The sequence below is a fragment of the Pleurodeles waltl genome, chromosome 11 (genome assembly GCF_031143425.1).
Source record: "Pleurodeles waltl isolate 20211129_DDA chromosome 11, aPleWal1.hap1.20221129, whole genome shotgun sequence".
Taxonomy (NCBI): Eukaryota; Metazoa; Chordata; class Amphibia; order Caudata; family Salamandridae; genus Pleurodeles; species Pleurodeles waltl.
Genome location: NC_090450.1, coordinates 243,723,684 through 243,751,670, shown reverse-complemented (window position 1 = coordinate 243,751,670; position 27,987 = coordinate 243,723,684). Strand labels below are relative to the sequence as shown.

At 43.9% G+C, this 27,987-nt stretch overlaps 1 protein-coding gene across 1 annotated transcript in view; it reads right to left on the bottom strand.

Moving 5' to 3' along the window:
• The window catches only part of LOC138266600 (guanylate cyclase soluble subunit beta-2-like), a 480,633-nt gene that overhangs the window by 336,383 nt on the left and 116,263 nt on the right, over positions 1 to 27,987 (bottom strand). Inside the window, exon 6 of the mRNA XM_069215434.1 lies at positions 9,570 to 9,790. Coding sequence (XP_069071535.1) covers positions 9,570 to 9,790 — 221 coding nt within the window. The remainder of the gene's footprint in view (positions 1 to 9,569; positions 9,791 to 27,987) is intronic.

Here is a 27,987-nt window from a genome sequence, read left to right as displayed (position 1 = left end):
CTTCCATCTCCACTTCTCCTACCTTTTACCTTGGCCCTAAAAAAGTTTTCCTGGCTAATCTTGACCTCTTCCCCTCCGATGACCTACCCCCTCCATCTGCAAAGAGTCCCAAGAGCACCACAGCCACCACCAGCCCAACTTCGGGTGTCACTGTTGTGCATGGGTTCTGGAGCCCACCCTTTGCCAGCAGTGACACCTCCATCAGCAGCAAGGACACATCCAGCCCCCCCCCGGCAAGAGGACCAGGAAACACAAGGGCCGCCGTGCGAAGACTGACACGGCTGCCCCCAAGGAGCAGAGTTCGCCCACTTCACCAGCCACAGCGTCTAGGGGAGGCAAGGGCCCGAGAGCCCCATCTAAGGAGCGTAAGGGCAGCAGGGCGGAGACGTCAGCCAGCAGGAGCGCGGAGCAGGTGGGCCCCACATGCCACATCCCAGCTGTAAAGGAGGACACCAAAGGGCCCAGGACTCCGTCACCGAAGGGCCCAGGAACATCACGGCTGGAGGGCGTCTGAGCACGGAGTCCAGGCCAGGTCTGGCTCCCTTGAACCTACTGGATGTGCACCGCTGAACAGGGCCCGCCGTGCAGAAGAGCACCGCTGAACAGGGCCCGCCGTGAAGATAGGCACCGCTGAACAGGGCCCGCCGTGCAGAGGAGCACCGCTGAACAGGGCCCGCCGTGCAGAAGAGCACCGCTGAACAGGGCCCGCCGTGCAGAAGAGCACCGCTGAACAGGGCCCGCCGTGCAGAAGAGCACCGCTCCGCTGGGCCCTTCCTGTCAAGCACCGCTCCGCTGGGCCCCTTCTTCTCAAGCACCGCTCCGCTGGGCCCCTTCATCTCAAGCACCGCTCCGCTGGGCCCTTCCTGTCAAGCACCGCTCCGCTGGGCCCCGCCGTCTCAAGCACCGCTCCGCTGGGCCCCGCCGTCTCAAGCACCGCTCCGCTGGGCCCTGCCGTCTCAAGCACCGCTCCGCTGGGCCCCGCCGTCTCAAGCACCGCTCCGCTGGGCCCCTTCTTCTCAAGCACCGCTCCGCTGGGCCCCGCCGTCTCAAGCACCGCTCCGCTGGGCCCCGCCGTCTCAAGCACCGCTCCGCTGGGCCCCGCCATCTCAAGCACCGGTCCGCTGGGCCCCGCCGTCTCAAGCACCGCTCCGCTGGGCCCCGCCGTCTCAAGCACCGCTCCGCTGGGCCCCGCCGTCTCAAGCACCGCTCCGCTGGGCCCCTTCTTCTCAAGCACCGCTCCGCTGGGCCCCTTCTTCTCAAGCACCGCTCCGCTGGGCCCCGCCGTCTCAAGCACCGCTCCGCTGGGCCCCGCCGTCTCAAGCACCGCTCCGCTGGGCCCCGCCGTCTCAAGCACCGCTCCGCTGGGCCCCGCTGTCTCAAGCACCGCTCCGCTGGGCCCCGCCGTCTCAAGCACCGCTCCGCTGGGCCCCTTCTTCTCAAGCACCGCTCCGCTGGGCCCCGCTGTCTCAAGCACCGCTCCGCTGGGCCCCACCGTCTCAAGCACCGCTCCGCTGGGCCCCTTCTTCTCAAGCACCGCTCCGCTGGGCCCCGCCGTCTCAAGCACCGCTCCGCTGGGCCCCGCCGTCTCAAGCACCGCTCCGCTGAGCCCCGCCGTCTCAAGCACCGCTCCGCTGGGCCCCTTCTTCTCAAGCACCGCTCCGCTGGGCCCCGCCGTCTCAAGCACCGCTCCGCTGGACCCCGCCGTCTCAAGCACCGCTCCGCTGGGCCCTTCCTGTCAAGCACTGCTCCGCTGGGCCCCTTCTTCTCAAGCACCGCTCCGCTGGGCCCCTTCTTCTCAAGCACTGTTTATGGTTCACTGTGCCCACCATGCCTCCTCCTTGACCAGTGGAGACTGTTATCCACTTGAGAGACTGTGGCTTTGCACTCCCCAGGATGGCACAGTGGGCAACCCACCCACTGTAGAGACTTGAGAGACTGTGGCTTTGCACTCCCCAGGATGGTACCGTGGGCAACCCACCCACTGTAGAGACTTGAGAGACTGTGGCTTTGCACTCCCCAGGATGGCACAGTGGGCAACCCACCCACTGTAGAGACTTGAGAGACTGTGGCTTTGCACTCCCCAGGATGGCACAGTGGGCATGGTGGCCCCTTCGTGGATCTTGCGTCGTGGACTCATGTGGCTGTGGTGCCCCCTCCTTCCCTTCCCCCTGAGGTGCCTGTAGTATTTTCATCAGATGCCCCTGCAGTGTTCTCTCCAAAGGACTCAGGTCTCCTGTGTGGGCTTTGCCCTTGTGTCGCTACACTGTAGCCCACGGACTGTTCCATTTGACTTTGATGTAGCGGACTAATTGCCTCGGTTCTCCATGGCAGTGTGTATAGTATTATTTTGTTATGGATATTTTGCATAGTTGCCGATACATCTCAGAGTCTATTTTTTATATAAAATTTTGGTTCACAATTTAATTATGTCTTTGCATTTTTCAGGGGGGTTTGGGTGGTGTCACTGTGCATTGTTGCTCTGCATTGGTGTGTACATAGTTTGGGGGGGTGGGGGTCGCATATGTGTGTGCCCGTAACCTTTCCTCCTCTCCCCTCCCGTGTGTCGTAGGTGCAGTACTCACCGTTGTCGTCTGCGCCGGAGTTCGTACTCGTGGTAGATGAGCAGGTAGACGAGTGCAGGTAGGATGTTTAATTCGGGTTCCATGCTGTCCTCCGTACTCGTGGAGTGTGTTTTGGTGAGCGTTTTCCCATCCGTAGTCTGTTTCCGCCGTGTTTTTATCGGCGGGGCTCCCGCCCCGGAAAAGGTGGCGGATTGGTGAGTTGTAATACTGTGGGCGGTACATTGTCTGCCGCCTGCCTGTTGGCGGTGACCGCCGCGCTGTTTGTCTGTACCGCGGTGGCGGTCGGAGTGTTAATGTGGCGGGCTGTGTTGGCGGTTGCCGCCAGGGTCAGAATTCCATTTTTTGGACCGCCGGCCTGTTGGCGGGTTGGCCGCCGCTTTATCACCGACCGCCAGGGTTAGAATCACCCCCTAAGTCTGAATACACAAAAAACATGATCAGCACTATAACTACCTTCTAGACCTCAGCTCTAAATCCCCTCTACCTTCAAAACCCTTAAATAATCATTAAAAAAGGACTTACTTGTTCCACTGAACAGGAGCACCTTTCCACAACCAAATACCAGGTAGAGGAAATAAAATGGAGGTTAAATAAAACTAAAAACAAGACAATCTCCCCATAGAAATGAATGGGACAATTACATAAACATTTTTAAACATGCTAAACATGTAAAAAAATGTTGTGATAAAATGTAAAAAAAGTTTAAAATATAAATTGAAAAATAGTATCGAACTATACAATTATTTAATCTATACATAAACACATATGCTAAAATAAAGTAGAAAATATGTATATGAGATGAATTACAAACTATTGAACAAGAGAAAATGAAAATTGAAAATGTACAACACACAGTTATATGTAAATATAATGTGCATGTTTTATTAAATAAATAATCATTTTAAATGTGTTCTTTTCTTACCTCCATAAAAATGTTTGTTTTTCAGATAAAATATAGATCATTAAAAATGCCAAAATATTGAAAAAAATAAACTTCATAAAGAGAAATAAAATGTGAAAAATGTGTGGTGTCTTTATAATAATTAACAATATATTTAATATTAATATTCTTTACAAATGTACAGCTATTTCTATTACTAATTAACAATATTAATAAAATAACAAAACATTTCTACTACATAAAAATAGAAAAATAAAAGGTTTAATCAAAAATATAAAATTAAATATTCACACTCCAACATAAATCTTTTGTCAAAAATTGTTAAACACTAAAGGGGTGACATTTACTTTTACCATTTCAAACTAAAACAGTTTGGGGAAGGTGTTGGACACTAAAGGGTGAAATTTACTATTCCTACTCCAATCTAAACTAATTTAAAGGTGTTGGGCACTAAAGGGGTAAAATCTACTATTCCCACTCTAATCTAACCCTATTGGAGGAAGGTGTTGTACACTAACATTTAATAATCGCACCCCAATCTATACCAATTTTGGAGAAGGTGTTGGACACTAAAGGGGTGATATTTACTATTCCTACGCTAATCTAAACCAATTTGCGGAAGGTGCTGGGCACTAAAGGGGTAAAATGTACTATTCACACTCCAATACAGCCATGTCGGAGGAAGGTATTAGCCATTAAAAGAGTAGCATTTCATAATATTCCCACTCCTTTCTAAGGATATTTGAAAAGGTGTTGGATGCTAAAGATGTGAAATGTATAATATCCACTTCAATATAAACAATGTTGTAGGAAGTAATACGAATAATCAATTTGAAAAAAACAATATTCCATAATCATAATTATTGTAAGAAATGTTATTAAATATAATTCTAGGTAAAAAAGTAACAAACTACAAACCAATTTGTATAGACTAAAGTACTAGAATTGTAAAACAAATAATGTTATTAATAATAATAATAATTAAAACATTTATTAAAATCTTTTTCCACCTTTACAAAACTATAAACCATAAAATAACAAATAAACTATGGGGCTCATTACGAGTTTGATGGTCGGACGAGCCAACAACCAACCTTGAGCAGATAAAGAAGTTGTCAACTCGTCTGCCTCACCGCCAGCAGTATTACTATGTTTCCACCTGGCTGACCGGTGGGAACATTGTATAACAACGTTCCTGCTGATCATCCCTGCAGGAGCAGAGCTATGGTATTGGTCTCAGATCCCTAGAGTGAGCTGAGGCCAATACCATAGCACACCAGCACCCTGCAGACAGTGCCCTTGCACTGCTCATGCCATCAGCATGCACAGTGCGGGCCCCCCAGTGGCCTCTGGCACTGTCTTCACCAGCCTTTTCATAGCGGGGTCTCCGCCATGAAAGGGCTGCAAAAACTGGGCAGGAGGCCCTTGCACTGCTAATGCCATCAGCATGCGCAGTGCGGGTCCCCCAGTGGCCCCTGGCACTGTCTTCACCAGCCTTTTCATAGCGGGTCTCAGGCCATGAAAAGGCTGCAAAAACTAGACTGGTGATCAGCGTGGCAACACTAAATTCAGAGCCACCATGGCTGACCATGACTCCGACTGCCATCAGCCCATTAGGGACCATGTTCCTGGTGGGCACGGCGGTCCAACCGTCAGGGACGTAATGTGGTGGCCAGACTGCCTGGGGTGTGGCGGCTTAACCACCATAGCGGCATTGGCGGTCCTAGGACCATAAATGTCATATTCAGGCCCTAAGATTTTCAACATTAACAATCATCAAATCAACAAAAAATAACTTTTTTTGTATTTTTATATATTTTTAAAATAAATCAAAATTTCAAACAAATTAACACATTTCTACATTTTTGATAAATTGCAAAAATACAATTATAACTTATTAATTTAAAATATTCTAAATATTTTTTATGAAAGCAAGTGTAATTTCTTTAAAATCTCATAAATATTTTCTAAAACCATTAATATATATCTTAATAAAAAAAAATTTAAATAAAAAATCATTATTTTTAAATTTCATATATAAATGAGTATATTTCTAGAATTATTACAAATATGTTTATTTTAAAATAAACAGATTTTAAATATATACCCACCCTTATCTCCTAATAGCCCAATATGCCACTGCTAAAAAATATCATCAATTATTTATATATAATAATACAACTAAATATACACATTTCAAACATTTCATAATGAAAAATTCAGCTTACTAAAACCACTAATTTAAACAAAATAAACAGATACAAAAAAAGGAATCCAATAAATTGCATACGAATTGACATTTACTAACAATATTCCACACATATTTTCTGCATCAATATTTTTTAGAACAATCTCTAAAACAACACTAAAAACAATATTTTTACCTTTGATATTCCTGTTAATGATATTTTTGATGTCCCAATATTGTCGCCAATGTTGTTTTCCACTATTCTGTCCAAACCCCCCTACGCGTATCCTTTAATTTGATCCAAAGGATTATTTCTAGATTAAATAGGACAGTCCCCATGCAAATAAAAGAATGTAAATCAGGTGGAGTTCCTATCTCCTATTCAAGTTTGGCCCCATTAAGCAAAATAGTTTCAATCTGAAAGCACTACAGTTTGTGGAATCTATCCACATTGCAGTCAATGGAACCAATGTCCTTTCAATGCATGTTGCAGGATAAGCCCAGCATGTCGATGGCTCAGGCCCAACATGTTAGTGTAAGACTTTGGTCTACATATGGGGCAGCCTGACAACCTACCACGTACGTTTTTTATGTTCTAATGAGCATAATTACTGATAGGTACAAAGCTCTTTTGCCTAGACATGGCAACAAATAAAAGATGCCCCACAGATCTCTGCGGAGTGACTCCTCCATCTTTTGTCACTGGATCCATTTGCTGCAGCACTGACATTAAGATGGTGGTAGTCAGGTCAGCAAACATTTTGGTGGGTGAGTCCCTTGAAACACTTTAATGGAAAGAGTTGCAGTGGTTCACATAAAGTGGAGCTCTATGACCTAAAATGCCAACAGCCCACGGTCCAACAGCAAAGAGGATATTAGATTTCCACCAGAGACCTCCCTCAAAGTGCCTCTTTGTATGTTAGAGGATGTGAAAAACTTTGCCACCATAGTGGAATGCTCCAAAAGCAGGTTATTTTCAACTGCTAGATGGAAGAGGACGTACATAAAAAAAGTTGAACTCAGCCTGCTAGACTGAGCATTTCTGATCACATAGAAGCTATTATGTAAGTGAAACTCTTTAGGTACACAATTTAGATATCAGGGTTAATAGACAAAAAGTGTACCTTCATGTGGATCTCTAGTATCTAATTTCTCAGGGGTGAACAATGGAATGAAAGATTCAGCATGGAATATAGAAACTCTTGGCCTATTTTGCAAAGGTAAACTTACACCTTTGTGTAAGATTACTACATTTAGGTATTCACAAACTGCATGCACGTTTTTACAGCTCTGCACCTCCGATACTTATGGGTGCGGGGTTCTTTGTCTCGATGGTGGAGTCTCCAGGTATGAAGAACTCTACATATTTTAATAAAGAAAGTGTGGAGTCATAAAACAACAAACAAAGTTTGTGAATACATAAAAGTAGTAAACGTACACAAAAGTGTAAATTTACCTTTGTGCTTCAGGCTCAACGTTTGGCATTTTAAACACAATTGTAATGATCCAGGTGGGAAAATGTCTGTTACTGGCATTTTTTAACTGTTCAAGGCATTACAAATATTTCCATTGATTATCGGGTGGTGTGTTGATTTCTAAAGCAGTCTCTGGAATGTCTGGAAGTATTTTGCTGATAGTGGAGTGTTGTAGTAATGGTTTACATTAGCAAAAAACTTCATGAATATTTTAACCATGTCAGAAGAAATGGCTGACATAGAAATGTCTGACATTATTGATAATACCGGACTTGCCATTTCCGCAGTTCTATGCCGATTGTTTAATATGGGGGTGGGGCAACGCTGTCATTTTCAGACTTTGATATTTCACCATGAACTAGCTTTTGTGCAAGGGTTAAAGTTGTGTGTGTTGTGTGTGTATATGTGTATGCACATGGGCTTGTAGTGTAGCCATTTTTAATATAGCTTCATGCACGTTAGTTTAACATTCTAGGCCGCTGCGCACTTTGCCCTAGATACATTTTATTCAACCTCGCACTGTTATTTTACAATAACCAGTTTTACGGTCTTGTTTTTGTTTCCTTTTATCTCACTGTTTAGCTTAGTTCAGCACTGTGTTCTCAAATAATGCATTCTTTATCGCCCTGTGCTTCAGTCAAGGCTACAGTCTGGTACATTGCCGGTAAACGTGGTAGAAGTTTAGTCTCCAGTATTCGTAGAAGATACACATTCTTACGTAGGGACATTTTCTACAACATCTGCGTGTTAGTTATAAAAACACTTCTTAGTCCTAGTACAGGTGAGAGGGAGATTCCGACCAGGAACCTACAACTAGATGCTGACAGCCCCGTTGCAGATGCTGATGCAGATTACAGGCCTTTGCTCAGGTATGAGGGTTGATGTCCTCCCGGGGAAACCTGAAAGGCAGGCTTAGAGCTTTACATGCTGTGCTCAGAATATAACTTTGAGAGAACCTAATCTAGTTGCACTATGATAGCCTTATTCTTGTGCTTCACTCTCATCGTTACTATTTCTATCCTAATGTGTTGTGTAGTTCTGGGTATAGCAGCTCATGCTTTGCTGTCTAAAATGCAGTTGTTTTATTTAACCAATCTTTAAAACTTAAACTGCCTTTGTCATTTATATATGAGACCGCTCTGTGTATGAGAGAACTGGTTGTGACCTGAGTGACCACGACTTCCCTGGGAAGTACTAAGATGTCATGCGCTTAGCTGTCCAATTTTCTCTTCCCTTTGGGAGAGATGAGGCACTGCTAGTTAGCCAGAGCAAAACCCGGATTTAGAGTGACAAGGGTCCTTCACTGTGGGTCGGACTTAGTCCCCCACACTGTGAACGATCTTGCCGCTCAAAATCCAGTAGTCTCATTAGGATAATGAGAGCCTACGCGACAGACTTTCATGCTTGTGAAAGTGCATGAGGGTGTGTTTGTGTCTGTGTGTGTGAATTGTTTAGGACTGCTTTAGTCCCCACAGCAGAAAAGTTGTCTCCTCATTTGCATCAAATGAAATCTGATGTGAAACCAATGTACCAACTGGACTTCTGGAATTCCACAGTGAGTCTGAATGATTTGTTTCTTTGAAGATCTGCAGTACCATTGCAAGGACTGAGTCTATGGAGCATTCAAAAAGCTTGACTTTCTGTATGTCAATATGACATTTTCATCAGTGATTGAAGTGATGGTACATTAGAGTAATTCTATTATGGTTAGTGTCTACTCACCACCTCATTGTTTGGGACACTTTTTCAGGTTCAGAGACTAAACAGACAGCTCATGTAAGTAGCACCAATGCAATGGATACAAGTAGGGATAATTCTATTTTTATATGACATGTTTCTTATAGCTCACACTAAAGCAGAGGTTCATTATTTTTGTACACTCTTTGTCATTTGACCTGCGCCATTAACACCCATCTGCAAAGGGAGCCAAAAACTATAAACCAAAACAAATGCTAGTTCAGAAATGTGCCCTAAATAATTAATCAAATGAGAAGAAAGAAAGTCGGACACACCCAACTCAACTGTAAAATACTGTCGTGTATCTGTTATATCTTGATGGCAAAACACTTACATAGATTTTTTTAATAGATGTGTACAAAGTGGAAAAGGTTTTTCCTCCAAGTCTTTGAGGAAACGTTATTTAAGATCTTTAATAAATTTTCATTTGAGAAAATACAGAAGGAGAACTCTCATAATAAGACTTTTTTTAAATAAGTTCTAACTCAAAAACTATAGCTCCCTCTCAAATCTAGTTTGTCGAAATTTGGGAAATACAGATGCCTCAAAGGTGTCCCTAAGCATGCGTTTGTCAACTTTGAGGGCTAAGCCTGACACTTTGCTTATTCCTAGTTTTAAAAAGAAAACTTGTCACTCCCTGAGGACCCACTACATTTCATTCTCTTTTAACAAGCACATCATGTTACCTCCTTCTTCAGTTGCTTATCAATTTTCTTTGCAGCCACTGTCAGGTGTTGAGGTGAAGTAGACAGTTTGCTTCTCCTTTTGTATGGAAATACAGGCTTCTGAATAACATGGAAAACAATGTGCTCCTTTTTTCCTATTCTTTCTTCTTCTTCAATCCGATCTATGATTTCCATGGAAATTTCAGCGTTAAAAAAATCCATTGCCACAGCACTAATGATGCCTAAATGAAAACAGAGAAGCAATGTCGTAACTCAAGAAAAGGCCAATGTGGAAGTCACTTACAATACCTCAATGACACCAAAAATAGGTGCAAAACTGCAAAAACATATCTCAATATAAAACAAAATATCATGTCCAAAGTTACAGAAATACTTGTGGGTATTCTTTGTTCTACATTATTTCAGCTTGGATTCTCCCAATTTTGCCTGGGCTGGTATATGTTCCAGATTACAATGAAATAATTGTTTGGTTACTTGTTAGGGCATAAGCCAAAATGTAGGGCTAACTCAACCAGAGTTGTAAAGTATGAATGATACAGTTTAATGATAACAGCAAGAAACATACTGAAATATTATATTCTATATTTTTATACACAGCCTTATTGCTCTGTTGGGGTCATCTGCAGTTTGTCTCAATAACAAGTTTAGCACTGAACATTATATACCTCCACTAGTCTCTTTTCTGCTGAGGACCACACAGTTATCATGCTTCACACTTCACCCCTAAGTCCATTTTAACCCTTTGTGTTTTCAACTTAAGAATCTAGTGAAAGTACAATGTCATCCTTGATTTCAGCAAGTGCTGTCTGCCTCTTCAATTGTTTATTATCACTGTATGTACAAATACAGAAATGTAACATTACATAAGAATAATATTGTTTTTCTGCCTGGTTGTTTTTTTTTTTTAGATGACCCATATAAAGAAATGTATTCTACACTAATCATCAAAAGATACATTTCTAAACTAGTCCACACAGTGGTTTATCAGGGTGGGGATTCACGTAAATTCCTAGTGAAACTCCCTAGTATGTACAAAACTATCTCATGTCTTAAACTACTTAATCTAAGGATATGGTAGAGTGAACACATCAAAACAAGCCTTGGGTATGCCCTGCAAACCAACTGTTTTTTTTTGTGCAAGAGCATACGTTTCCCTCTGTACCTCATTTTCTAAGAAGATATCTGGAACAGTGACACAATGAGCCCTAGAAGAGCAGCCAGGACGTGTGCTCCTCGTGTGAAGGAAAAAGCTAATTTCCCAATAGCCCTCTGAGTGAAAGGTGAGGGAAGGCTCAATTATATGGTCTCACTTGGTTTCAAGGGGCTAGCTGTACAATGGCATTTGAGGTTCAAACATTGGTGTCTGGCCAGATAACAAACACCTTTTCCAAATCAGAAAGGCTTTTCCAACTTGCAAAAGGAGTTTTGTGGCTCATTCTGATATACAATTAAATGTAACATGAATAGGCAGTCCCTCTTAATGCAAAGTGGAATCTGTTCCTGTAGGACTGCTTCTTCTTTGGGAAGTATGTAGGACAACCCCAGAGTGGGGTTGGCCTTGAACCAGAGAATCACTTCCAGTTCTTACTGATTTCTTCCTGAATAGGACAGATATTACTTAAAACAGAAACTGTTTCATTAAGGAACACCAGCTGCTTTAAAAAATGTTCTCCCTTTTTGAAATGCAATTATAGAGATGGAGGCCTGCAGCCACTTTCAGGCCACCAACCCTGTTTTGGTAGCAAAATGGAGAGTGTTGTAAAATAGCGACCTGCCTAATTAATATTCATTATTCTTTCTACAACCCCCTGTAAATTAGCATTATGCACTGTGATCCTATAATATATCATTTGCATTGCAAATTTATAGACATGTTGAAAAATACAATTTGTACTCACTGTTTGCAGACTGCCTATTTATTCATGGCGCAATTAATCCCATTAATATCTCAATAAATTGCGACACAGATTTTTTAATGCTTTATGCCGGAGTAACGCAAGCCCAAAGCAAAATGTTAAGTTGGAATTTACTATCCAACGCAAATCAGGATTTGCAATGGATAGTATCTCAAAATAACACAAAAGTGTACTATACACTGCTTTGCATTATACTGTGTCATGAGGGCCTTCCATCAGTGGTGCATGGTTTTTCCCAGGCAACTAACCATTGATTCTGATGCAAATCCCTATTTACAAACATTGGTAGACAGGAATTTGCACCAAAATCTAACCACATAACCGAAACCGCCCTCATCGCCACCACTAACGATATCGGGACCATACTTGACAATGGCGAAACTGCGGCCGTCATCCTCCTGGACCTCTCAGCTGCGTTCGACACCGTCTGCCACCACACCCTACACATGCGCCTCAACCACGCAGGGATCTGTGTCAGATCCCTGGACTTGATCACCTCCTTCCTCACCGGCAGAACTCAGAGAGTCCGCCTCCCTCCATTCCGCTCCGAAGCCACCAAAATCATCTGCGCGTACCCCAGGGATCATCCCTCAGCCCGACCCTCTTTAACGTCTACATGGCTCCGCTTGCAAACATCGCCCGATCTCACAACCTCAACATCAGCTCAGATGCTGATGACAGCCAGCTGATCCTCTCTCTCAGCAAGGACCCGCCATCGCCAAAACCAACCTCCACGACGGAATAAAGGCCATCACTGAACAGATGAAGAGCAGCTGCCTGAAACTGAATTCTGACAAAACTGAGGTCCTCATCCTCGGCTCCACCCCCTCCGCCTGGGACGACTGCTGATGGCCTGCCTCACTGGGAACCGCACCGACACCCACCGACCATGCACACAACTTGAGATTCATCCTGTACTCATCACTATCAACGACCCAGCAAGTCAACGCCATCTCTTCCTCCTGCTTCAACACCCTCCGCATGCTTCGGAAGATCTACAAATGGATCCCCACTGAAACCAGAAGGATGGTCACCCAAACCCTCATAAGCAGCAAACTGGACTACGGCAATGCCCTCTATGCAGGAACCATGGCCAAAATCCAGAAAAAAACTGCAACGCATACAGAACGCCTCCCCACGCCTCATACTGGACATCCCCCGCCACTGCCACATCACAGCCCACCTGAGAGACCTACACTGGCTCCCTGTCAACAAGAGAATCACGTTCAAACTCCTCACCCACGCTCACAAGGCACTGCACAACACCGGACCAGAATACCTCAACAGATGGCTCTCCTTCTACACACCGACCCAAGATCTTCGCTCTGTCGACCTTGCCCTCGCCACCATCCCACGCATCCACAGAACGACCGTTGGTAGATCGTTCTCCCACCTCACCGACAAGATATGGAACACTCTTCCCACCCACCTACGACTAACACAGGACATACTTACCTTCAGGAGACAACTCAAGACATGGCCGTTCGAACAGTAGCAGCCCCCCCCCATCAGCACCTTGAGACCCTCACGGGTGATTAGTGCGCTTTACAAATGCCCTGATTGATTGATTGATTGATACTCCCTTGAGGCAGACATAACCAGCGGAATTGTTTTTGTTTCTCGTCACTTTCCAAACTTTGTATGTGTGTTGCATTGTACAGCCTACATACAAAGTGAAAAAAGTCTTAAAGCATATCTTTTATACTGGGAGGCACCCCTTCCAGTACAAAATCAATACTTCAGAGAACGTACTCAACCTAGCACTATGAAACAAAGGTGTGTTCATTGGTGCATGGCCACCAAAAGTGCGTCAGTGCCAGGGGAGAGGAAAAAAAGTATCATATCTTAATAGATATGGTACATTTTAATCTCTCCCTTCGGCACAAAGCAGTGCAGCAACATTGGTGCAGCCCTGTTTTGCCTTACAATCATAAGGAAGACTGGAGAAATATTTATCACAGTTAGAAATATTCTCTTGTCCTTCCCTTTGATGAATTAGGAGCGACAGTAAGACCAGTTTATTACACCTTGGCACTTTGATTGTTACAGAGTGGCAATGCAAGCATTGAAGAGCAACTTTATGCTGTACTCGTATTGGTATTCACCTTTTAGGAAAGATATACATTTTCAGAACATTATGCCTCACTCAGTACACTGCATGGTACTATCTAAAAATAATATGTGCTCAGCACGGAGAACCTAAGAGCCAAATGTACAAGCATTTTTACGATTGCAAACACTGATTAGGAGTGTATGGCTGCAAACATGCTTGTAGTGTGGTTAGTTTTACGTATTCATTGCGCTTTAGCTTCAGGCTTTAGGCCTTTGTGCATTTTGCCCTGAATATATTTTATTCATTTGCTAATAGCTGAGAGCTTCTGTGCACTTTGCTCTACATGCTTTTTATTAGGCTTCGTACTGTTATTTTTCAAATAGCCAGTTCTACGGTGTTGTTTTTTATTCCTATCACACTGTTTTGCCTACTTCAGCACTGGAGTTCTCCATAACATATTTACTCTGTGCTTCAGTCAAGGATACAGTCTGGTACATTGCCGATAGACGTGGTAAGAGTTTAGACTGGGCATTCCTGCGTAGGGACATTTTGTGATCACGCTGACATGTTAGTTATAAAATTACTTCCTTGTCCCAGTACACGCAAGAGGGAGATTCCGACCAGGGAACCACAACTTGACGCTGACTGCCTCGTTGCAGATGCTGAACCAAGATCACAGATCTTTGCTCAGGTATGAGGGCTGATATCCCCATAGTGATTCTAATAGGCAAGCTAGAAGCTTAACATGCTGTGCTCTAGATAGAACAAGCAGAGGGAGAGTAGAAACTGTTTGACAATATGATAGCTTTGTTTTTATGTTTTACTCTCCTGGTAACTATTACAATCCTACTGTGCTGTATCGTTCTGGTTATTGCGGCTCAAGCCTTAATATCTAAAATACAGTCGTTTTATTAAAACATTATATAAAACTTATACTGTATTTGTCATTTGTATATGAGATTTTATTGGAAATAAGAGAGTTGGTTTGGATCTGAGTAACCACGACTTCCCTGAGAAGTTCCAAAGATGTCATGCGCTCGGCTGCCAAATCATTCCTTCCACATGGGAGAAATGAGGCACTGCTAGTTAGCCGGAGCAAAAACCGGATTTAGGGTGACAGAGTTCTTTACACGTGGGTCCGACTCAGTCCCCCACACTGTTATCGATCCTGCTACCTAGAAATCCAGTAGTCTCATTTAGAATAATGAGAGCCCACGCGACATGGCGCCGCCAACGTTTGGTCTGGCTCTAATGATTAGGTCCGACTGACTCTCTTGGTCTCATATATATTTTGACTCCTTGGTTCCGTATACGGAGACGTCCGTGGGGCTGAGGGTTTCCGCCGCCACGGCATAGGTGCTTCCTGTTGCTTAGTGGTTGGTTGTTCAAGCTTGAACTTTGAAAGGAAAAACCCCGATATTGGTGTGCCTTCTCTGCCCTGCGGCTGTTTTTTATAAAATGGCGAATCCTAATGTAGTGAACATAGCAATTAATATGCGACATCCGCTCACGGGACATCTATTGACACATGGACTGACAGTCCAGGGGGGTCCAGTCACGTTTGTGGTGGACGCCCATGCAGTCTATAGAACGGAACTTTTTTATTCTTGGGTCGCTTTTCCAGCAGTGGATGGGGGAACAAATACTTTTCACGAATACACAGTTGCGAATGCCCCTGGACAATACAGGGCTTACGCTTATTTAGAAATACCTCTATCTTATCAAGAACACCATAATTGGCTTGATGGCGCCCTCCCACACACAATAGCACAAGTAAGGTTAGGTCCACTGAGTAATGATGGTCCTACCTGGCCTTTATTGGCTACATATACACCACATCCTGCGGTTGCTCAATTGGCAGTGGTTGAAGTTCGTCGTTTATATACAGAATTAACGGCTACATATAGACGATTAGTTCAGTTTGTGATGCAGACATTAAATACGAATGCAGCGCGTGCTGCTCCAGCGCACCCACAGGCGGTGGTTTCGGGTCTTAATCCGGCCACTGTACACTCAGTTATGGGTAAAGCACCGGCTAAACGAGAGGAGACTCCGTTTTGGCTGGCGCAAAAAATTAATACGCTGGAAGCAGTATTTCCCCATACGGGACCTCAGGATAAACATAGAATTTTGACGATGTGTTTGCCGTACGGGATGGTTCCTCCGGTGGACCTTTGTAATACCTGGGGCACGGTGTTTGCCGCGCTCTACACTACGGCACACGGTACACCGACATTAGCTAATTTACCGGACGTGCTTAAACAGATTCAGGATGAATATGGGGCTGCCCCTGCCTTAGATTTGGGCATGCAGTTGCTGGGCAATTTTGCCACAGTTTCTTCTATTATTTTGAGTAATCTCAAAGGAGAGGCAGTAGCACTAGCAGTGCGTATGCGTCTTCGGGATGTTCCGCTGCTTCAACAGGAGCGGGAGCTTCCGAGAATAATAGCGGAAACATATTCTAGTATTGGTCGTGATAGCCTAGGGGCTAGACCACAAAAACCCCAGTTACAGGGTAAAAATAATAAAGATAATGCTAAACAGCAACAACCTGAGGGTTCGAAAAAGCGCTGGGAAAAGAAACAGCAAACACCTAAGAAAGATGATGGGCAGTCTCCGCAAACGGAGACCCCACAGAATAAGTATAATCTCAGGAATAGGGATACTTTGAAGACGCCTGATAGATATCAATATACTGATACACGCCAATCTCGTTCCTTTCAGGACTCCTCAGAAAAAAGAAGTGAGAGAGGTGGGCGATCAGAGCGGAGGACGGAGTACGTGAAACCGAGACAGGATTCACAACGCTCAGCGGAGGTTTCTATTAAACAAGAAGAGAAACCGCTGCAACAGAAACAGCAATTCAAAAAGAAGAAAGTGGCAGCTGTCTCAGTTAGACATGCCGCTCATGAAGAGAGTTCTCTTGACGAACAAGACTTGGGCGTTAGCTCTGTTAGACAGCGCGGCAGAGGTCACAATAGTTCGCCGGAGTCTTCTAGAGCATCTGGAGGTGAAAGCAACTGATGACTTCATACAAGGCGAGACGGCGGATAAGCGAGTCTCTGATCCTGATAGAGTATATATAGTGACTCTGCGATTGGAAGGGGACATTGACCGTGTTATAAACGCCATTTTTTGGGACCATGTGGTAAGATCATATGATGTTCTGTTGGCCGAACAAGATTGGCCACCTGACTTTGTTCGTGACTGTCCAGTTGGGGAGGAGGTTATTACACCTTCCTTCTCACCACTTGTTCCGAGAGAACTCGCGGAGTCCTATAGTAAATCATGGGCTCTAGCACAGGCTCCCGCCTTGTATAGAAATAACGTGGGGTGGGACAGACAATCACCTTATCATGTAATTCCGATAAAGGGCGAACCTCAGCCACAACCGCAGTATCCTATCAAATTTGAAGCAAGGGCATCGGTTAGGAAAATTCTTACAGAATTGGAGTATCAGGGTGTTATTGAGCCCTGTGTCTCGCCGATGAATAATCCCTTGTTTCCGGTTGCTAAACCGGACCATTCATATAGGATAGTGGTGGATTACCGACATTTGAATAGTCATACACGCACATATGCAATACAGAATTCACATAGCGCAGCGCTTATGAATAATATAGTGCGTAAAAAATACAAAACAACATTGGATATCTCTAATGGATTTTTCTGCCAGAATATAGCGCCCGAGAGTCGGGACTATACCTGTTTCAGTGCGTTTGGCTCTCAGAATTTTTTTTGTCGTTTGCCTCAGGGGTATAAGAATAGCCCAGGACTGTTTTCGGCTCGTGTAACTGAAATGCTGCATGAGTTTGACCCTGAAGCATTATCATATGTTGATGACATATATCTGACAGATGATGAGATTCTGCAACATCTAAGGCGTGTATCGCGCATTGTTGTGGGATTTGCTGATATTGGCTATAAGTTCAATTTTAAGAAATCAAAGATTGCTTTCCTCAGCGTCATTTTCCTGGGATATGAGTTGTCGAGTGAGGGCAAGAGCTTAGCGCCACATTTTTTGGAGAAATGTGCTTTATTGCAGCCTCCTAATACGGTTCGGAAGCTCCAGTCATTGTTGGGGTTTCTGAATTTTGGCAGAACTTACATTCCTGAATATGCAACGCGTATAAAACCATTATACGAGTTGATTCGCCCGAATTTTTCGAGTAAACTTTGGACGATTGAACATACACACATACTGCGAGAATTACAGAGTGATCTTTTAGCAGTTAAACACTTACACACTCGGGACAATAAGACACATTTAGTGATCAGGGTAATACCTGGGGCTGTTGGGTTTACTTATGTCACCTTTAATGAAGGGGAGACTGTCCCGATTGCATTCAAATCTCACTTGTATTCTGCTGCAGAGCAACGTTTTGCACAAACTGAGAAAGTTCTCACTGCAGTACAGAGGCTGTTACTAAAGCGAGTGTTCCTAATTCGAAGGCTCTACACCCGCGATGGATTCAATGGGCTACGTCTTTGACAGCCACTGATGTAGATTATGTATTTGACCCTAAACTGCAGACTCAAGAATTTCTTCAATACGAAATAGAATACCCTGTTCCTGCTGGTACATTGCCTATTGACCAATATGAAGTGGTCATGTATACCGATGGCTCTGCGCAACCGGCGATTGGGACTAAACAACAGTATTCTGCTGCATGTGCGGTGGTGAGCGGCACTATGGAGGGGGAAGTGTTCTGCCCCCGACATACTTATACTAAAACCTTGGGAGATTGCACGGCACAGCTGGCTGAGCTCAAAGCTCTATTGTTAGCGTTGGAGCACGCGGATCCGGCACTTTTAACCTTGCTGGTCTGTGACTCCTACTACTGTGTGCAGTCTTTCAACGAATATTTACACTATTGGAAGATGAATGGGTTCAGAGATTCTAAAGGCAACACCATTAAGCATAAAATGTTGTGGGGTAAGGTTGCGGATCTGAAGGAAATGCTTCCTAAAGTCCATGTTGTACATACACTTGGACACCAGCGCGTTGGAATACACGTTGCTGGGAATACTTTGGCTGATGAAGCCGCGAAATCGGCAGTGGCTGTCGCCACTGTAGCCGCAGTGACTCGTTCGAGTTCAAAACCAGACACAGAAATTTCAGCTGCCATAAAGGCTACGGCTGATGGCACGCCTTTTCCTAAAGGATTTCCTTCAAAATATAGTTACTGCTTGAATGGTGCGCTACATGCTACTGTTACAATTCCAGGCATTGGTGTACGTGAAATTCCCAATAAAATTGAGAGACCTCGATTGATTTCTGCAGCACATGAGGGGGTGGCTTCTGCACATGCTGGGGTGGCTGCCACAATTTCACTTTTACAGGCTCGTTATTGGTGGCCTGGTCTCTATAAAGAGACGAAACAGTATGTCCTTTGTTGTGACATTTGTCAACAAATTAAGACATCGTCGGCTAGACGCCCGCAGCAGACGCCCCTTCTGATTTCAAACAAACCATTACAGTGTGTGTACTTGGATCATTGTGGTCCGCTGACACCAGATAGTGCATACAAATATATATTGGTTGCTGTAGATTCGTGCACCAGATTTGTATGGGTATGGCCACAACGCTCGGCTGACGCTCACACTGTTATTAAAGATTTGCGCATCTTTGTCGATATATTTGCAGTTGCGGCTTTTCATTCGGACCAGGGCCCTGCTTTTGCCTCTAAGGCATTCAGGGACACCATGGCTTCGTTGGGGGTCCAACTCCAATTCTCGTCTCCATTTCATCCCGAGGGAAATTCTGTTGTGGAGCGTTTAAATCGTGATTTAAAGCAGTCCTTAACGGCCAGAGTTATAGGTACGGGTCGTGGTTGGCTAGCCCACCTATATGGAGTACAGAGAGCACTTAATAACTTGCCTAGAAGGTCACTGGGGGGTCGTACTTCATATGAGTGCCTGTTTGGAACACAAATGTATGTTCCTGATCTAGATGGTCCTGGTGTGGAGGCGGCAGATACGCCCTTTGACATAAATGATCGTGTCACTGTTTTGCAGGATTTACAACAATTCCGTGAAGATAACTCTTCTGCCAATGCTGCCTCCTCAGGAATTAAGGATGAGCCAGTAACACCTACTGGTTGGATACCCAGGATTGGGGATCTGGTGCGTGAAAAGGTCGCAGTTCAAAAAGAATTTGGTCCTTCTTATCGAGAACCTGTCCCTGTGTTAAGGGTAAGCGGCACGAGAACTGTGATTTTACCGCCGCTGCGAGGGGCCAAGGGAAATCGCTTTGTTTCCATTGATAATGTCAAGTTACAACATGTGGCCGATTCTGCACAGCAGACCAAGAGGGACACCCAGTAGTTCCGGAATCCCTCTCACTACTGGGGATGAGGTCCCGCTGCAGGTGATTTTCACCGACACTGTTTCCTCTCCGAGCTTGGGGAGGGTGGATGATGATCTTGTGATCGTTCCACCGACGGCGATTAATATGGAATCTTGTGATCAAATTGCTGTACGTTCTACTGATGTTTCTGAACATGTGGTTTATAGCGTGCCACGGCGGGAGCCTCCGTCTGCTTCTTCGTTCAGAGTTGCACCTTTTGCTAGAACTGCTTCTGGCTGCTTCAACGACGCTGATAATGATGGGTCCGGCTCCTCGTCTTCAATGTCTTCTGTCCATGGTCCACGACGGCTGCTGGGATGGCTTAAACGAACATATTTTGTTTTTCCTTGGAACTATTTTTGCCTGTTTTTGGCCGTGATGACTATTTTATTATGGTTGGGATTTGTGGTTACTTTTTTTCTGATAATACATGGTCATTTTCTTCCTGATCGATCTGACATTGAGCACATGGAGACTGTGTTAAAACCACATTTTTTGTCTCATATGGTTCGAAGAGACTTGTCCACAGTGAACATTTCTGCTATACCAGTTCCGGATGGCATTGTGTGGGATAAAGTTATGTTTGATATATATGTTCCCACTGAATTGATTCAAATACCGTATGTCCTCAAATTATCAATGAATGATATTGTTATACCTGGCATTGTTTCTGATGATTTGGATGTGAAGACAGTAGATTCTATGCTAACGGATTTGCAATATTATACTGTCTATGACGATGAAGATGCTTACCAGTTTAGAGATAATCATGGTGACATGTTTTGTTACAACTATTATGGACACCACTTTATTCATAAAGCTAGTAGCCCTAAGTCCATGTTTAATTATGTGCAATGGGAACATTGCTCGACTCCTCCACAAGGGAGTTCAAAAACGTATTATGAAAAATTTGCATATTTTGCTGGGCATGATCCACGTAATGCTAAGTCCTACTATTTTAAAGTTACACCGTATTCTAATAAGCAAATGTTATTGACCGATACTAAATTACTGTATTCCAATTTGTTTGTGTCTAAACTGTCGGTCGAGGGATATGAATACTGGTTCAAAACTGTTGACTTGAAAAGTGTTTGGGGTACGAAAAATTGGCAAATGCAAGGCAGGGACACGTTATTTAGAGCATGTATTATCCCTGTGCAGATGATTTTCCTCAATGACACAGTACAACAGACTAGCTGTTTGGGCTTAGCGACAATTAGGGAGTTGACTTTGCCTAGTATACCTGTCCCTTCTAAATTAAAAAATTGGCAGCACTATGTGAATGCTACTTTCAGTGACTTTACACATTGGGTCCAAAATGGTACACTTAACACTTCATCGTTACATCCAGGCGGGTGGTTATTATGGCCTGTAGACACTAATATGTGTCTTCAACGTTTTGTCACCTCTTCAGGGGGGTTCAGGACTAGTAGGGCAGACCCTCGTTACGTTTCACCAGAACATGCTGATATTATAACTACATACAGTGTGGGGAAGCTTTGTCAGCAATGGTTGAAGTCATCCACGCTGGATGCAGTTAAGTCACATCTCATGTTACTGTCTAATAATACTGATTTACAAGATTTTTTGTCAGGTCCCAGAGTACCACGGAAGAAAAGGTTCTTATACGAGGTTTATAATGAGATTTGGAAGCTTTCACAACAAGAGGCTGCAGCCCGGTTGAGGCAGATTGATCAGGAAAATCTGATGCGGACCTTGTCTGTTGTTGATAATGGCATGCATACCCTTTCTGAACGTGTTTACACGATTGACAGCATTGTTTCCTCTGCCATTGACATTATTAAATCGGACATGTCTTCTTTATATCATGGGCAGAGTCAGACGCGGTCCATCATGCAGCTGGGTTGGACTCTTCAGACCTTGAAGGCGGGTCGCGTTCCATGGCAGCACGTTTGTGCCAGAGGGATCTTTATCTCTTTTAATTTGACTCGTCAGCAACAACTGATGGCTAAAAAGGAAGCGACATATGTTATGTTAAATATTGAAAAATTAGAGAAACTGCCTTTCATGGTAGCTGAGATTCCGTCAGCTGAATGGTTGATCCATGGGGTTATTAATTTACCGATCTCTACTTTGCAATTTACTTCGTGTTTGAAACACATTCCGGTGGGTAGATATGAACTATTGGGAGACAGTTACATACACGAGGTGTGGGACCTTCCCTTTCAGTACAGATGTGTTAATGGTTTGAAGGAGGTTTTTCTTAGCGGCAGCGAATGCGAAGCTTCTGTCAGCCATTCAATGGTTTGTAAACAGCTGTCCTTGCACGGGCGTGTAATGCTTCGATTGCTAACTTAGCTTGTTATCTGAAGGGAGTTCCAGTCCCGGTTATTAAAAACACTTTCCAGGTGCTTTCTAACGGCAGTTACATTGTTCTTAACAGCGAACGCTGCTGTGGCATGCGTGCCGGAATAGTTTACATCGTCGTTGTCAACAAGGCCGTTACGTGCTGCGGGAATGTGTTGTTTCCCCCCACTCAAATTAGGGAGGTAGCGGACATCTGGCCTCATATTGCTACTTCCAAGGATGATTTCGACAAGTTGAGTCGGCTAAAACCTTTATTGTTTCAAAAGCATGTGGCCCTTACATCTGCTAGCGAGACCTACGCACTTCAAGTGGCAAGGTCATCGGCGGAGATACAGTCCCTTTTGAATACTAACTTTCCGACTCACTTTGGTGAACTTGTGGGACGTATATTTAATGCATCCAGCACTGCTGGTATTGCACATTTTTTCAAAGTCGTTGGTGTTGGTTTTGCTCATACCTTCTCTTCCATATTCGGTTTGATACCTTCGGCTATACATTCTATTTTCGGAAGCATTTTTGGGGGTTTCCCGATTACTTTGGCTTTATTGGCTGGAGTCTTGCTGTTATTGCTATTTTTTCGCAATGGCTGTCCCGTCACGACGAGATCTTGTACTGCTGCTCCCATCAGTGCAGCTGTGTCGTGAACGCATGATGCAGCATTTTGGAGCAACACTCCTGGGACCTTTGGAGTGCGACTGGTCTCTGTCATTCAGACCGGTTTTGGATTGTGTGCAACCCGTGTTTCGGTGCCTTTGGTGCTCGTTTGAACATGCACTGGCTCTCTGTCTCTCATTGCAGCACCCTCCACTGGTCGATGCTGATCTGTTGATGTTCCCGATTAGGGCTCATTCCCAGACTTGTGCACTACGGATGCGCTTGCTTCGTGAGGCAGTTTATGAGATTCCCTTCCTGGGGGAAGATGGTAATGTTTCTTTCATAGGCCCTGCACGGGGTGCCGCCCTGAATGGTTTTGGGGCTTTGGATCACACCTGCTCCATGGTACTTTGTGGCGTGGATCTTCCGATATTGACATATATCGAAGTGGAGGAACTCCTACGTTCTATTGCTTCTGTCTGATGATTGGATTTTACAAAATTGACACTATATTGAATTTGGTTATGCTCACATGTTACCTAAATTTATGACTTTGTTGTCTTCTCACCTTGTCGAAATATTTGTTTTAGATATTGTTTATATTTAGGGCACCCTTTTATGTTATTGGAACCACTTGCTACCGACAAGGGGAGGGTGTAGTGTGGTTAGTTTTACGTATTCATTGCGCTTTAGCTTCAGGCTTTAGGCCTTTGTGCATTTTGCCCTGAATATATTTTATTCATTTGCTAATAGCTGAGAGCTTCTGTGCACTTTGCTCTACATGCTTTTTATTAGGCTTCGTACTGTTATTTTTCAAATAGCCAGTTCTACGGTGTTGTTTTTTATTCCCATCACACTGTTTTGCCTACTTCAGCACTGGAGTTCTCCATAACATATTTACTCTGTGCTTCAGTCAAGGATACAGTCTGGTACATTGCCGATAGACGTGGTAAGAGTTTAGACTGGGCATTCCTGCGTAGGGACATTTTGTGATCACGCTGACATGTTAGTTATAAAATTACTTCCTTGTCCCAGTACACGCAAGAGGGAGATTCCGACCAGGGAACCACAACTTGACGCTGACTGCCTCGTTGCAGATGCTGAACCAAGATCACAGGTCTTTGCTCAGGTATGAGGGCTGATATCCCCATAGTGATTCTAATAGGCAAGCTAGAAGCTTCACATGCTGTGCTCTAGTTAGAACAAGCAGAGGGAGAGTAGAAACTGTTTGACAATATGATAGCTTTGTTTTTATGTTTTACTCTCCTGGTAACTATTACAATCCTACTGTGTTGTATCGTTCTGGTTATTGCGGCTCACGCCTTAATATCTAAAATACAGTGGTTTTATTAAAACATTATATAAAACTTATACTGTCTTTGTCATTTGTATATGAGATTTTATTGGAAATAAGAGAGTTGGTTTGGATCTGAGTAACCACGACTTTCCTGAGAAGTTCCAAAGATGTCATGCGCTCGGCTGCCAAATCATTCCTTCCACATGGGAGAAATGAGGCACTGCTAGTTAGCCGGAGCAAAAACCGGATTTAGGGTGACAGAGTTCTTTACACGTGGGTCCGACTCAGTCCCCCACACCGTTATCGATCCTGCTACCTAGAAATCCAGTAGTCTCATTTAGAATAATGAGAGCCCACGCAACAAACTCAGAGAAGAGAATTAAAATGTAGATGTTAATTTGCTTCTGTGTTATACTACACCAGGTCTGGTAATAATGAAGCTAGTGGGAGGAGGGAGAGAGCGAGAGAATAAAAATTTTTCTAGCTTACGCGTCAAGAATTTTACATTCTATTAAGGACACGGAGGCGAGGATTATGCTTTCTCTTTCTTTACTGACTTAAACAGAAGCCAATCAAATACAAGTAAACAGAAAAACTAAACATCCCATGATGCCTCACATCTCATCATATGGTCCAATCACTAAGCATGACCTCTGTCCATAAGTCCTTTGACCCTCAACGTCACTTCCTCTTTCTTTGGTCAAAACAGATAAAGTTCAAAATGAATCGAAACTTCTTACGCCATCTCGAATAACAGGAGTCAGGAACATCCACTCCTAACGGATAACCAGAACTTGAAGAGCCCAACACAAGGGAAACGGTCCCACGAAACAGCTACGCACAAACCTTTTCCATGAAGCCATGAAATTTCTGGAATTCTTCTGATCAGAACCTATAAGTAATAAACAGGAAGGTAATATCCAAAAAGAATTGAACACATCTCAATAAAATTGATATTTCTATAAATGACAATAAACTGGGAGGGTAATATAACAATAGATCATCAACTTCAACTTTAATTTGATACTCAATATCATATTGTACTTAAGGGAGGGATAATCCTCGCCTCCGTGTCATTAATAGAATTGAAAATTCTTGACGCGTAAGCTAGAATTGTTTTTATTCTATGACAGGACCGGAAGCTCCGATTATGCTAGTTTAAAACTGTTCCATTACTACAGTGGCAACGTCCAAGACAGGTTTGTGATAAAACTTACAAAAAGTATTTTCTGAAGACCAATCTGCTGCCTTCATAATGTTTTCTAAGCGGGATCCCAAGGCAAATGATTTAGAGGCAATAGCTCCTCTAGCAGAATGAACTCCAAACAGAGAGGTATCAATACCTGCTTCATTCATAAACCATCTCATCCATCAAGCTAACGTAGCTGAGGTAACTGGTTTAAAAGGTTTTTGAAAAGAAATTAACAGTTGACCTTTAACATCCTGCCTAAACTCTTCTGTGACAACTTCATAATGCTTTAAACATTGGACTACACATAATTTAGAATTGTCAGGATATACTGGATAAGATACTGACCTGTAATTTGTTTTAGTCCTTCTCGTCACCGAAAATGCGACCCCATCCGGGGAATAAGCTCTACCAGCTAAGTCCAATGCTCTGACATCGGAAACTCTTTTACAAGAGATAAGACATAAAAGCATGGTCAGTTTAGCTGAAAGCTGCTTGCAAGGCAAATACCTGTTGGCAGGCCAAGAGTCTAAAATTTTTAGAATAACATTAACATCCCATATTACAGAATATTTAGCTTGAGGAGGTTTAGAGAGACGTATACTCCTCAAAAGTTTACAAATTAACGGATGTTCTCCAACGGGTTTACCTTCTAGTTGAGAGTGTCCCGCTGAAATGGCTGATCTAAAATTATTGATCGTCCGGTAAGCTATACCAGAACTAGCTAATTCTGCTAGAAAGTTAACAATCAATTCAATATGTGCTTCCACTGGATTGGCACCTCTTCCATCACACCAACCAGTCCATCTGCGCCAAGCTGAGGCATATCTTTTAAGGGTACTACTGCCCAAGGATTGTTTAATGTAGTCCGCAGCTTGTTGCGAAATGTCTGGGGTACTCCATCTTGACCTGAAATCAATCAGGCTAACAGAGTCAACTTCCCTGACGAGATCATTGGATGTTGAAGGCCCTCCGGACTCAAGAGAAGATTCCGACGATGCGGAATGAGAAGAGGAGATGCACAAGCTAAATGTAGAGCTATGGGGAACCAAGGTTGTGCCCTCCAAAAGGGCGTCACCAGAACAATCTCTGTCTTCTGTCTCCGAACCTGAGACAAAACCATGGCAATCATCAGGAATAGCGGAAAGGCATAACCCCAAAACTGAGACCAATCCTGAAGAAATGCATCTGTCTTTATCGCACAAGGGTCTGGACGCCAACTGTAAAATTTTGGTATCTGACAATTGAGTCGAGAGGCAAACAGATCCACTTCGCAATTGCCCCATTCCTTGACTGTCTGGAAGAAAATCAGAGGATCCAGTTTCCAGTCGCTGGAATCTGTCAGGTATCTGGAAATCCAGTCTGCTATAGTGTTCTGGTCCCCTGGAAGGTATTCCGCTATGACCACTAGGCGTTGTGTCAGACAATAATTCCAGAAATCCATGGCAATCTCTGCCAAAATTCTGGATTTCGTGCCCCCCGGTTTGTTGACATACCTCACTGCTGAGACATTGACCATCCGTAATAGTATGCAACAGTCTGTCTTCTGAAGGGATAGACTATTTATTGCAAAGGAACCCGCCAGAAATTCCAGGCAATTGATATGTAAAGTTTGTTCCCATTCTGACCATCTGCCTCCTGTCACAAGGGAGTTGCAGCGTGCTCCCATCCCCATCGGCTGGCATTGGATTCTATCACCACCTCTGGGTGAGACCCGAAAATCGCTCTGCTATTCCAGGCTTCCATATGATGAAGTCACCATTGAATCTCCGATCCTTCCTCGGCAGTCAATGGAATCTCTTCCGAATAACTCAGACCCTGTTGTAGATGTCTGATCTTAAGTCACTGCAGAGCACGATAATGTAAAGGGGCAGGGAAGATCGCCGGAATATACGAAGCTAACAAGCCCACTATTCTGGCTATATTCCTTAATGAGATGGTCGGACTGGTCAGAACTGATCTCAATTCCCTCTTGATGTTGCGGATCTTTTGAGATGGCAGAAGGAGCTGACGTAGAATAGAATTTATCTGAAACCCGAGGAAATCTATCACCTGAGTCGGTTTCAACAATTACTTCTGCACATTGATAAGGAAACCTAAGTCTTGCACAAGACTGATGGTCCAATTCAAGTGAGATAGAAGGACTTGAGGAGACTGGGCCATCAGAAGGATGTTGTCCAGATATATGATTAATCTGACTCCCCTGGCTCTTAGCCATTCCATCACAGGTCTCAGTAGCTTCGTGAAGCACCAAGGTGCTGATGACAGACCGAACGGGAGAGCAAGAGACTCCAAGCACTGACCTTTCCACTGGAATTGAAGAAACCTCCTGTGAGGAGGGAAAATCGGAATCGACAGATAAGCATCCTTTAGATCTAGACGAACCATCCAATCTCCTTCTAACAGGATATCTCTTAACATGTGGATGCCCTCCATCTTGAAGTGCCTGTACAGAATCCAATGATTGAAATCCTTTAGGTTCAAGACTAAACGGTGTCCTCCTCCCTTCTTGTCTACTACAAATATAGGGCTGAGGAAACCCGTGAGGGTGAGGGGAAGCAAACTGGACGGCCCCTTTGTCTAACAAGGCCTGAACCTCTTTGTCTATAAAATCTTGATTTGCTAAGGAAAAACACATCTGTAACGGTGGAGAGAGTTGCCTGGGAGTACTGATAAGGCGAAATCCCCCGAC